Source organism: Cyanistes caeruleus, chromosome 1 (genome assembly GCF_971803275.1).
Source record: "Cyanistes caeruleus chromosome 1, bCyaCae1.hap1.1, whole genome shotgun sequence".
Taxonomy (NCBI): domain Eukaryota; kingdom Metazoa; phylum Chordata; class Aves; order Passeriformes; family Paridae; genus Cyanistes; species Cyanistes caeruleus.
This window is the reverse complement of record NC_141701.1, coordinates 3,777,637-3,791,673: the sequence shown is the minus strand read 5'-3', so window position 1 is coordinate 3,791,673 and position 14,037 is coordinate 3,777,637. Positions and strand designations below refer to the sequence as shown.

The 14,037-nt window shown below is 39.2% G+C and overlaps 1 protein-coding gene across 23 annotated transcripts in view; it reads right to left on the bottom strand.

Moving 5' to 3' along the window:
* TSNARE1 (t-SNARE domain containing 1) overlaps nt 1-14,037 on the bottom strand; it is a 449,654-nt gene that overhangs the window by 59,226 nt on the left and 376,391 nt on the right. For all 23 annotated transcript variants that reach the window (XR_015283186.1, XM_086877018.1, XM_086877108.1 and 20 more), the window contains one exon: nt 26-141. Coding sequence is in view for 22 of the 23 variants with exons in the window: in XM_086877018.1 (XP_086733144.1) it covers nt 46-141 (96 nt within the window). In the remaining variant the exon portion in view is untranslated. The remainder of the gene's footprint in view (nt 1-25; nt 142-14,037) is intronic.

Here is a 14,037-nt window from a genome sequence, read left to right as displayed (position 1 = left end):
AGAAGACTTGGCTAAAGGGTTTTACCTGTGCAAACCTCTGTCAGGTCAGCGCTTGACGGAGACCGCGATGATTATCACAATGAGCAGCAGAACAGCCAAGGCGATGGAGAGAAGGCAGCACTTCATCTTCCTGGCTCGTAGCTGAGAGGAGAAAGACAAAGAAATTAATTCATGGAGATTAAATCCACAAAGAAATGTGGTATTTCCGTTGAAAGAATGGTTTGGAACAAGCTGAAGCAATACAGAGAATTTCTCTATTTTTTTGGACTGATTTATCCTTTTTGGATAATCCAGATTTCTCCTCCTGGATACAATACCCTTTTTCTACACTACTTTCTTCCTGCTTAAATCCCTGTGTCACACTAAATTTCCAGGCTCTGCTTGGAGGGCTGAACTTGGGTAAGGCCACTCAGTTTGGTTTTGGTCTGGGGGTGTTGGGGCTGCATCCAGGAGAAATCTGTTCCCTGTTAGAGAAAGAGCTCCCTCTCCACTCTCCTGTGCAGTGACATTGAGACAAGCACTGACATGGGCTGTTCACAGGGCAAGCAAATGTGCTTCCAGTGTTAATCACCCTGATCTCATCCACTTTCAGGTATGGTAAAAGGTATTCTACGGAGTTTTAATCTTGATGTCTCTTTCTACTTCAACCCATCAGTCTTCCTAGTGACCACCATGGACGTGATGTTGTTTCTCCCTATTTAAAATCTTTGCAGATAATTCAGTTCCCTTTCTTCCTTTTCAGATGGATTAGAAGAAGGGTGTTTCCATGATCCTGCAATGTTAGTCCTGTTATCCAGTACTCACACAGAAAAGTAACTTCAGTGAAGGCCTTAACTTGGACATTTTCCTTGAGACCAGATGAACCAGTCCTCCAGCCACCAGAGCTGGAAACATCATCTTGATGTAACAAACCAGTTAGTTTATTCCAGAATCTTTTACCTTCCTTACAACTGAAGCAACACTCTCTCCAGAGAGATGATGTTAATATTCCTGCTGTTATCCACTTTTCCTTCCTTTCCTTTCCCTAACTGCTGCAATCAGGTCTCCCAATCTGCCTTGTTTTGTTCCCCAGCTGCTCTGTTCTGTGGTTGTTTTTGTCTCTTACACTGCAAAGGACAGGAGACTCATCTCTTCCATTGGTGCTCCAGATCCTGTCCTTCATTCCCTCTCAGGGCCCAAACAAGCTGGAGAAGCACTTCCAGCAGGGAACAGTGATGCATGAGCTGTCCTCTCTTCCAGAATCAATCACCAATCAAACTGGTGGTTTTATCAAAGTATGGATTTCCAGATTATTATTTTTTTTGCCTTAAAACGCTGCACTGTCCTGCCTCCCTAGCAGATAATCAGTCAATCATTGTGGCTCTCCATCAGCTTTTCAATCACTCAAACAGAAAGATTTTCTTTGATTTGCAAGAGGAAAAAAAGGGTGTTTTAAAAATATCATTCCATGTGCATTTGTGAAGAGCGATCTTGTTGTCAGGCATGCTAGGAGGGAGTGTATGAGGGGGACACTATTCTACTTCCCAGAACCCCTCAGTTTACTGTGACACTGTGGGGGAGAATATGAGTGGGCAAAGGCTCATAGAAATTATTGTGATGGTGGTGAGGTCCTGGCACATCTTTCCCAGAGAATCTGTGGCTGCCCCATCCCTGGAAGTGTCCAAGGCCGAAATAAATGGGGCTTGGAGCAACCTGGAGTAGTGGAAGGTGTCCCTGCCCATGGCAGGGGGTGGAATGAGATGATCTTTAAGGTCTCTTCCAAACTAAAACATTCTGTGATTTTCTGATTCTCTTTAAATTTTTATTTTTTTTTTTATTTTTTTCACACACAGAGGATGTTTCCTCACAGTGGATCCTCACTGAGGCTTTAATTTCTTCAGGAGTAACTGCAATGCATCCTGAAAGCTCAGCCCGGGAGACAACAGATTTGCTACTGCTTCCCCTTTAATTTTAACCTTCATTAATTCCAAGTCAAACCAGGAAACCTCTGCTTCAAACTGCAGACTTTCAAAGGCACTTGGATGTCCTTGTCCACTTCTAAAACGTCAGAGCCTGTGTTTGGTCAGCAGAGGATGCTAATGGGTCATTTAGCTTCAAGCAGAATTCTCAACTAGTCCCATTAAGAACTTCAAAGACTGCACAGTTATCATTTCACATGGCTTTTCCATCATTCCCTTTGCAGACACGTTCCCTTCTTTTCCTCTTTCCAGTATTACAAAGTCTGAATCACTCTCATTTTGCATTTGCATAGTCTCTTCTCCCTTCCCTTTTTCCTTGCTTTTAATCAACTATACCATAAACAGACTGAGGCTGATCAGAGGACAGGAGAGATGCAGCCCAGTCTGGATCCTGGGATTTGCTTCACATTTTATGAACTTTTCCTGGATGGCAGGCCAAGGTAATGATTCCTGCTCTTTAAAATATCTCCTAGCATATTTAGCATAACTGCCCTTCACAGCCATAAAACCCATGGCAGGATTCTCCTGCCTATTCCTAGTTTTGGGTTGTTTGATTTTTTTGTTGTTGTTGTTTTTGTTTTAATCTTATTTTACATTTTAATAAGGAAAACGTTGAATTCTTTGAGTTGCTTTAGTCTCCAGCCATAAATCCGTACATGCTGGTGGAGCTGTAGAAGCAGCTTCTGATCCCTTCCTGGACACACCAGCTTTCCCACAGATCCTGAGGAAGAGTGGCAGGATCCCAACATCCCAGGGTTTTGTCATTTAGTTATAAAAATACTGATATATGAGCAAAAGCAGCACGTCCCTTCACTGGACAAGTGTACACCTTCAGGAAGAGCCTTGAAAGAATCCCTTCAATGAGACTTGGCACAAAGACTGGACTTGATGACCTTGGAGGTCTTTCCCAACCTTAATATTCTGTGATTTTATGATATCCCGTGGAGCTCACCAAGCCTGTCCTGTGGAGAGGACCAGCCTGAATTTCTGTGAGCTCCAGGGACCCTTTCCCTGCCTTTATCAGAGGAGAAAGATGAAAGCACAGAATGTGTTGAACAGATTCTCTTCCCCAGACATGATCTGCAGACTGTGGTATGGTCACCCTCACTTGTATATTACATTCATAATAATAATAATTAATTATATAATAATAATTATTTTAGATAATATTATCTAAATAGTAGTATATTTTAATATATAATAATATATTATTTTAGATAATATATTATAATATAATATAATATAATATAATTTATATAATATAATATTATTCTAGATAATAATATTAAACTATGAATATTATTAATATTATTAAATATTAATATTATTTTAGATAATATCTATCTAAGTCTTTATTATTGCTAGTTTAGGTTAACAGAGTGTGATTGCCAAACTGAGATTACAAATGGTGCCTTAATGCCCCACTGCCATTCTTGAAGGAAATTGAGAGACAAAAACAAACACATCCCTTTTAATGAGATTTTCAAAGAGGTTTTTTAAGAACCCCGAGGTAACATTGCACACTGGAATCTCAGCAACCTCAGAAATGTAAGCACTGAGCAACGAAGAAATTCCAGAGTTTGTGTTTTCCATATATGCATATACAGGGAGCAATCTTTGCCCTCCCTCTACAGCAGGATTTCTGCTCTATTCAGTAAGGGAGTAATTATTATGCTGCATACATCACACATGTTTAGAAATTTTACTCATCTACTCAAGTCTTCTTAGGACATCTATCTAAAGTCATGTTCACATGAGACCACGCAAAGCTCTCACTTAATGTAAAGATCTTAATTTTTCCCTTGGGGTTTCCATGACAGCAGAATCATATAATTAATGCTTTCCATCCCAAACATCAATGCAATGATTGGGTTATATCCATTTGAAGTGGAGGAAGTAGAGACACATTCCATGGGTGAAACTACAGCTGATCTCAAGAGAGTTCCAGTTTTGCCAAGGAATAAAAAAAAAAAAAGAATGAAAAGCAAATGTGATTCATGATGCCACCCCTTGCATCAAAGTTATATCTACACTTACATGGAAATGGAAAACTGTTTCCAAACCTGTAACAGGATTTCTCACCAGGACAAGTTCCTTACTGCCCTGAGACAGACCCTACAAGGTTTCTGCCATAATTTTAGTAGTCTCAGAATAACAGAAACATAGACACAGAAAAACTGAGGGAAAATTTAAAAAAAAAACCCAAAACTAAACAACCCACAAAAAGCCAAACCACCTGTAAAATGAATCATTTATGTTACAGCACAATTCTTTGGGGAGCTTTGCGTTTTTGCAGCATTCCCCACGCATCCGACTAATACACAGTGGATTTCACTCATCTTTTCTCAGCTCCCTCTCCCCTCAGCTGCTGAGGATCCTTCTCTCACGCTCTGCTTTATCCCAATTCCCTATCTTCCTTGACTTTCCTGGAAGCTCTGAGGCAATGTGACCTCTCAATTCCTGCAACTACATCCATGATTGCTCTCAGGAGCAATTTTAAGACCATTTTTCTCAGAATCTTCCACCCGCACTTGGAGTTCGATGTTTGCAGACATGACATACCCAAGATCCTTGGCACAGGAGATGAATCAACATCTGAGGGGAATTTTTGGTGCAAACTAAATTTGGAGGGTCTTCACCTCAACTTCAAAAAGTATACAAAAAACTTGAGGGAATATCTGTTTTGTTTATTTTTTTTTCCCAGCGACCTGGAGATTTTACCAAATACTTGTGGAGGTCACAAAAATCTATGGCTGCTTTCTCCATTTTTTCCTGTTAAATTGCAAAACTCTCTCTACATACAGGAATCTCCCCAAAAATCTTAACAAAATCTCCCCAAAAAGCATGTTTCTCCCAGGGAAACATATCCTGTAACTCCACTTTGGAAAGCATTGGCTCCCTTTAACTATCTGTGAAAATGAGTATTTAAATAGAGATAGAGAAATCAACGCAACAAACAATTTCAGGCTGAATTTGGGAAAAGTTCAAAGCTACAAGATTATCTTCTGCTGGAAAATGTATGAGAAATAATTATAATCCCACTATCTGATTTCATTTTAATTATCTTAGCTTATTCTAAACCTTGAATGCTATGCTGCAGCACTGCTCTGGTTTTACAGCTCTGTCCCAACCTGTTGTAAGTCCATTTCCCATAACACCTAGAATTTGTTGATTAAATTGGAGCTAATCTATTTTCATTGTACACATTTTCCCAAGATGAAAAGAACGCAACACGGGACCAAAAAAAAATTCTAATCCTGCAGCAAGACGTAATGGCTTTTTACAGTTATTTTTTTCTGGGTTCTCAGGGTTTTTTAGTAAAATAAGACATATTTTAATCCTGACAGAGGCTCTTTAAACACACATGTGAAATAGGAGTGAAAAGCAAGGAAGGAATGAGCAAGGCTATTTAGGGACACAGCTGAGAACCATTTTATATTGACAGGCAAACTGGATGTGACTGAGCCTGGAAGAAACCTTTCCCTCATTGTTTCAGAAAATTAAGCTGCAAGTCATATTTTACAACCTAGAAGATATTTATTTCTTGGGGGTGAAATGTTGAAAGATATTTTAATTATGTCACAACAGATAGTTAAGTAATTAAAACCCATTAAAGCCCATTACGGCCCCAGGCCCAGAAAAGTTAGTTTCATCTTGGAAATTCCTAAGCAAACACATTTACAAGGAGGTAAAAAAAAATGCTTTCTTGCTAAGGATTCAAAAACCAGCTGAGGCCAAGCATAAATAATAGAAGAGGCTAAAGGAAACTCTTTTTCTTGTATTTATATAGAAGGGAAAAAACCAAGCAAACAAACGAACGAACAAAAAAGGACTTGATTCACATATAGAAAAGCAGCATTGAGCTCCTTCACCCTTTGTGGATTGATTGCATGACAGACTGTAAGGCAGGGAGGTTGAGATTTCTCAACTGCCTCCACAAAGGAGGTGAAAATCCCTAGAAACAGGAATTTTAGTTCAGGCAGGGATTTGTACTAGAACAGCTGCTCTATTCTGGGAACATCAGAGCACATGACGCACTTCAGAGCAGAGTTACACCCTACAACTTCATGGCTGGGGAGTTTTCTAGGTCTTCTGCAGGACAGAATTGGGCAGGTTTCTTTCATTCAAAATCAATTAAATTAATCTCTCCAGTTTGGCACCTTTATTCCATCACTCCCAGGTCTCAGCCCTGGGTAGGGATGATGACAGTAACCAAAGAGCTTTGCCCAAGAGGGTTAACCCAGGACCACCTGACCCTGTCTCTCCCTCCTACAATGTTAAATAATACAAACATTCATATGAAAATGGGATTGTTGAGGTAGCAAAAGACCTCTGAGATCACCAAGTCCAACCATCAAGGCAGCAATCACCATCATGTTCACCCTTAAACCATGACCTGGAGTTTCATATCCACAGATTTTTAAACACTTCCAGGAACAGTCACTCCGCCACTTCTCTGGGCAGCCTCTCCCAATGCTTCCAAAGTTTAGGAGAGAGGACTAGAAACAAATCAGGAAATAGCCTAAACTTTTCAGTTTGATTGTATGGGAAAGAATCTGTTTCCTAGTGAAAAAGGACCATTTTTCCCTTATAATTTCTTAGAATACTATGGTAAACGAGCAAAAACCTACCCATGTACTCAATGCCAACAGACTCAATAAGACAATCCATTTTACTAACAGAAATTCTTACCCATATTTCAAACACAATTTTAAAATAAGGAACAGACTATGAAGCCTTTTCAAACAGAGCCAGGACTGAAAGAACTTCAGAAAGTCCAATGCCACTACTCGAGCAAAGAAACCATTGCACACCAATCTGCTCTGGAAATTTATTTCCTGCAAACCCATTCAGCAGATAAAAACCAAAAATTATTAAATTTAGCAACCACACAATAACAGCCTCCAGTTATCAGGTCAGGTCCTTTTAAGGGCCTCTGTTGGGCAACGAAAACCCACCCTGATTAATTTTCAAGTGCTGCTTCCTTTATTGTAAGATTAACAAATCTGTTTGACATAAAATGGTTCATTTTATATGCAAATCTCTGTAGAGAGTTTTGTGACATTAAAGAGGTTCATACAATTTTGTTCACCCTGACCTCAGAGGTCATTTGGAATTTCATGAAAGCATTTGTCTATGCTCTTAATATGCATTTTGAAAGCTAATTTGAGGTCTGCTGGATTGAGAGCCCAGGTTCTTAATTACGTTTGGACGTGTTTATAGAGAGATGATATTATGAATCTGAAACTGCTGTCATTCCAGTGGACAATAGCAGAGACTCTGCTGAAGGCTGGGGACTTCTGAAGAGGAGAATAAAATACTGAAACAACACAGCAGAAAGTCAGACCTTGTAGATGTGTGGTTAACTCCAAGAATTATGTAAACATTCAGAGGGGGAAAAAATCCCCTTTTACTTGCAATAGTACTACTATTATTATTATTATTATTATTATTATTATTATTATTATTATTAATATTGATATTAATATTAATATTAATAATAATAATGATAATAATAATAATAATAATTTCATATTCCACTTACATTGATAAGATCCCTTAGCTAAGCCATACTCAATCAGCTCTGATAAGAGAGTAAACACTCTGTGTTATTGCAGTGGAAGGGAGGAACATGACCTTTAACGTGTGTACAAATTAAAATGCACTGACCAAATTTGGTGACCTTTATGGTATGGCTTCCTTATAGAGCTACAATGAATTTGCAATCAAATATCACTGCTTCTGCAGGCAGGCTAGAAAAGGCCAGGAATATTATTAAGCACTTACAGTGTTTTTAAATGAGAACAAAGTAGACAAGTTACATATGAATAAAACCCAGAAGATATGAGAGCAACAGGGAAAGGCCAGCCCCCAGCAGCAGGGAAATAGATCACTTGGCTTTGACATATTGTTTTTGGGCCTTCACTTCCATGCCATTTGGACTGATTCCCTGTTTCTTTTATGATGCAGTGTCTGTGTATTTGCTGTTTTCCACTAATCCTGTGCAGTTTTCCCATTCCCCATAAGTTTCTTCATGATGCCCTTCTCATTAATTAATTTTCTTTGTATGCATCTCTGGAAGTGTTCAAGGACAGGTTGGATGGGACCCTCAGGAACTTGGTCTAGTGGAACCCATGGCTGAGGGGATGAACTGGATGATTTTTAAGGTCCTTTCCAACCCAAACTATTCCATGATTTCACATGTTTTTATGATATATCCCTGGAGAGGCCAAGTGCCATGTACAGGTATGATTACTCAGGATATCCTACTGCAAGATTATGTTTTAGTTAGCCAGGGACAACCATCCAGTGATGGATTTCCCTTGCCTGGAATCTACCCCAAACTATTTCTTTTAAATGAAAATCTGACAGCCAAATCAAAGGAGAAAACTATTAAAAAAATTCCAAGTATCCCATCCTGAAAAAGATAATGGAAATATTTTCTCTACTCCCTCCCTGCTTTGGGGAGAAATCACAGAATCATAAGGGTTGGAAAAGAACTCCAAGACCATCAAGTCCAACTTTTTGCCGATCACCACCTTGCCCACTACACCATATGGAGAAGTGCCTCATTGACTCCTTTTTTTGAACACTTACAGGGATGTTGAGTCTACCCTGGCCCTGGGAAGCCTGTTCCAATGCTTGACCACTCTTTCAGCGAAGAAACTCCCTGATTTCCCACCTGAACTTGAAGCCATTTTCCCTTGTCCTGTGTGAGGAAGGACAGGAAGAAAGCAGTTTGTCCCTTTGATGAGGGTGCTCATTTTTATGTTTCTAGGAAATTTTGCTCGGTTTAGGAAAGACGTGACTTCTCTCAAGCCCTTGTTCATGCACACTCTTGACTAGTTCAAAATTTGAGATAATTTTCACCATCTGTCCCATCAATCAGAATGAGGTGAATCCTCATTCTCAACTCTTTCTGTGTTGGTTTGCCTAAAAGCTGACAGGGGCTGATGCTGAGCCTGTACACACAGATTTAATTGCTGCATTTTCTACCTTCTGAATGCTTGAATTAGCAATCTTAATATTCCCCTAATACACTTGTTTTTCTAATGGCTGAGACATCATTTGTAATAACACATGATAATGGCTTACATTTCTAGCACGCCTTTCAAGGCAGCAAACCTCCAACGTGATTTACAAATTCACTATAAAGAGGATTATCTTTTTACCAGCTCTGGAATGAAGCCACCTACCTCTGGCAGCTGTTTGAGTTCTACACAGCAGACCCAGCCAGCAATTTAAAGCAGGTAATGACTGGTGTGTGCACCTGAAACACCAGAGACCGCATTTCCCAAATCAGAATTCACCCAATGTAGCAAAACAAACGCTTATGCTTTTGCAGAAACCACCTCAAGATGCTTAAAAGCCCCACACAGGCAGATTCAGAGAGAACTTAACTTCCCCAACAATTCCAACCCAGAAACACTGCAAGGGAGCAGAGCAGAGAGAGAATTATTTGACCACATTAAAGCTGTGCAGTACTCGAGGAAAACCTTCCTGCTGAGCTGTGTTGATTAGTTAGATTATATTATTTTATGAATGGCACTACTTGGAAGGATTGGAAATGACAGGTTTTGGGTCATTGTGCTGCCAATCTCAGCATTTTGAGCCCATCAGCTCATCCTTCCACCAAGCTCACTTATCTGGTTTGTACATCTTCTGTTTCTCTTTCAGGGCAGAAAGTCTTAATTCTTGAACCAGCTCAATTTCTGCTCCCAAAAACACTTGAGCCCCCTCCAGACTGGCTCCTTTCGCCAACAAGAACCAGGTCAAACTTTGTAGAATCTTAAAAGGACCAGAGACAAAAAAAGAAGCATTTAGTCTAGCTTAATTCCAGTGTACTCTGATGAGACTCTGGTTCAAATAATTTCAGAATTTCTCCCCACTACACTGTATATAGACACAAAAAATAATATTGATGAAAATTCTAATTAAGATAAAATGCTTTACCAAAGAGTGCCACATCAGCCTGAACCTTCATCAGTGTGAAGGATCTTCTGATCATCCTCCAACAAACACAAACATCAAATAAAGAAAACAGAAGTACTTGCAGGGGTTAGTAGAAAGAAGAATCAAGGAATCATTTGGGTTGAGAAAGACCTCTAAGACCATCAAGTCCAACCATTAACCCAGCCCTGCCAAGGCCACCTCTAAACCATGTCCCATTTACATCTTTTAAATCCTGACAAGGATGGTGAGTCCAAGACTTCTCTGAGCAGACTTTTGCAGGGAACCCTTCTAGTGCAGGATTTTCCCCTAATATCCAACCTAAACCTGCTCTGGTGCAATTTGAGGCCATTTCCTCTGGTCATACAACAATATTGTTCATGTTGGAACTGAAAGAAAGGTTTTCTGTCTTCCAGGCACCGTGTTCTTGAACCTAAACTTGCCTTCAAATCTCACCAGTAATAAAGATAAATTATTCTCAGTGCAAGTCTTCAGGCACCAAACACCAGCCTGAAGGTCTAAGCTGGTCTGACCCCAACATCAGAAGGTGTCTGTGTACTTCAGTATAAGTCAGGACATTGCAGCAAGTGACACACAGAAAACTCCTCCCAGCCCTAGGAATCACAAGTGAAACCAAATTCTGGAAGGGGTTCCATGAAGTACTGTGCCATTAATGCCTCAGAATGTCAGTGTTAGGGGCTGATGGATCTCCAGAGCAAAAATGTCAGAGAACCATAATAGGCAGTGTTTAGTGTCTGTATCCTATTAAATTTATTTATATGATTGGGATTTTTTTCTTTATTGTGTTTATTGATTTAATATAGAACATTTAATATAGAACATTTAATATAGAACTTTGCTCACCACTATCACTAACATCACTATTATCTCTACTACTACTAAAATATTCCCATCATTAGCATGTCAAATTGTGGTTGACAGGCACAAACTGCCCTGCATTATTTTGTAAAGTCACAGAACAGAGCTGAACTCCTGCTGCACTGAATTTTAAATAGACCTCTAAATACTGTAAATTGTTGCTTTGTTTTTTTCCTGATGCCCAAATCCAAAAAAGTATAGAAAATATTTACAAGCACCCACCTTGTCCTTGCTGCTCCTTTTCAGGATACTTGGGAGCAGAGGGCTAAGGAAGAGTGAGAAAATTACACAGAGACCAGGCATGAAAACCTCCCTTTTGAAAAGTGACGAGTTGTCTGCTAGGAGCTCAAGGAATGCAAACCTCACACTTTGCCTAATACAGACTAAAATTTATTTTACTGCTTCTTAAACCCATGTATACTTTTACAAATGTGAGTCTTCACCTGTTCAAAGCAGAGCTGAGACACAAAAGCTGAGAATCTTAAATAATTGCAAAATGACAAAAGGATATTTCCATTTTACTACTTAGTTATATGTCTGTCACAAAAAAGAAGTCACATCTAGTCACATCTAGTGCAGCACCAGCAGAACTAAGCAGAAATAGAGCCTCCATATCATTTTATTGAGTGGCACAGAATTAAATTTGAGGCAGCTTGATTTTCTCTAGATGCCATGGAGAGCTGGTTAGGCTGTCAAAATATCTGATCTAAGCCTTTGTTTAAACCCAAACAACTTCTTCAAGGTTTGAAGAGTATTTTGACTCTCTATTGTTTTTTCATTCTCATGTTTCTGGTGGATTAAATGCACCAACGTAAGGAGGTAGACTTGAGTTGATATTGAACTTCTGACTCCAGGGGAAAGCACCAAGTGTTGGAACATCTTGTGTGAGACAGTATTCTCCTGAGGTTTGCTGCTCAGGTTAACAGATGGAGACCCAGGGAAAGTCAAAGAGCAGAGTTCAGGACTTGTAAGAAGAGCATTTAAATATAAATACCAAAAATAAATCTGAACATAGCAGGCAAGGAGGGGAGCTGTATAGGAAAGATACAGCACCATCCCTCCTTTTCCCATTAAATTGTTACGTGGCCATTTATAAGTCATTTAACTTCTTCATTCATTTTCTCTGTTGTAACATCAAGGATGTGATTTCTTTAAATGAATAGAGCAAAAATAGTGACACTTGTGATGATGGAGCCATTATTTGACAAGATCAATACACAAACACCATTTAAAAAATATCATGTTTTATAGAGATGGGTTTTTCTTTGGTTTTAAGTAAACAGTTTGAGCCATTTCTATCTTAAAAAACTTAAAAAACTTAAACTTTTAAAATCTTCTGGGATGAAAGCATTTCTCTTTAATTATGTAGTCACACAATAGAGTTATAGATATGACACTGGAGCTCATATTAAAGGGGAATAAGATTTTTGTCCCTCCCTTCATCTCTCAAACAACCATTCTAAGCTCTTGGCATCATCCTTAAATAAATCCTAAAGTGGAGTTTGGTCTGATCTAGGCTAGGGGGGACAATGAATAGGAAAGCTGAGAATGACCAGAGGTAAAAACGATTCACTGTTCCTCAGCCTCTGGCAATGAGACAGCATTCAGAGCCTCCTGAATTATTCACTGCCATCAAAGCTGAGAGTTTCCTGCATCTATGTCAAAATCACTGCGTAATTGCAAATTGTAATGGATTCTGAATGAAAGAGATGATTGTAACAAACAATGGAATATCAGCATTGCTTCACAAGTGGCCTTGGAGCCTGACCTTGCTGGTCAGAATCACAGCTCCCATGTCTTGTCAGCTCTGCCAGCACAAAGGGCTCCTTACGTGAAGAGTGTAGGAATAACTCGACTGTGATAGACAACATAATAGAGCTCTGGGAATGTCACAAAGCACAGTGCCAACAGTCTGTCCTACAGAGCATATCAATCCCTCACAGCAGCCACAGGACAGGCTGGAAAAGAAAGAATTAAATTAAATCACGCGTCTATAAGGATGGAAGTGAAAATAGTCTTCATGTTTGAGTTTTATCTCATTGTGAGCATGGGAAGGGTCGGAAAGCAATGAAATGTATTAAATGAAACATATCTTTGTGTTTATGGTTTCTGTCCTGCTGCCAGTTTGGAGCCAGATCTGCATTAGAAAGCTCATCTCCTCCATCCAGTTATGCTGTAAAAGGAATAAATGACCTGTAAACATTTCCTCCAATTAACAAAACAGCAGAGAGATGGGATTCTCCAGAATGGTAGAACCAGGGACATGCAGCCAAAAGACAACATGTCACTCAACAATAACCAACTTTTAGCAGGAAAAATAAATTTAAGTTACACACCATCTAAAGAAAGTATTCTTTGAGTTATTAATTAATAAATTAATAAACTGCCAACTGAGTTAAGTTAAATAGGGGTTTATGTAGTTCAGGTTGTTATGACATGGTTTTCTTAAAATATGGTGAGTGGTTCTCCTACACTGCTGAGAAGATGAGGACATTAATCACTTTTTAGGATAAGGCTGATCTGAAAATCCTCCCAAACTTATCAACAAATTCTCCCAAAGTCCTGAAAACTGGACTGAATGACTGGTTTGAAGCTCTGAGAAAGTTTCTAAAGTAGTTCTGAGCACTTCCACCTAAACTGAAACCTCCATGGGAGATTATGCCCTGGTGCTATTTGTAGAACAACTCAAAGACAAACATCTCCAGGGAGGTCCCGCTTACAGAATTTTTTTTGAGGCTGACATTGAAGAAACCAGATACTTTTGAAGAGTCTGGAGAACCTCTGAACTTGTGAAGTGCCCCAGCTTTTTTTACATGCAGCTGATCAAAGCTTTTAACTCTCCATCCCTTTCCTCCTGGTATCTATGACAAGAGCTTAAATACTTGAGCTCCACGTGGGGAAAAACCCATATAGATATCTGTATGGATGTGTGTATATTTTCCCCTCAGTGCTTGTCAGAGCCTCTGTACTTAACATATTAATTTACCAAGTTTAACTTTTTAATGCTAGCTTCTTTAAGTCATTAGAGATCCTTTTTTCATTATAATCCTCTTATTTGGTAATCAGTCTGAGCCTGTCTGTATTTTTTTAAGAATATTTTAAAGTTTCTGGTGAAGATCAAGGGAAGTTTTCTCTTGCTCTACTTCACAAACTCCAACTTATTATTAGTAAGTGGCTCAGTGCAACACTTAGACCAAAGCTGGTTTCCTGCACTTCTATCTCGTCTTTTATACAACCATATTATCATGGA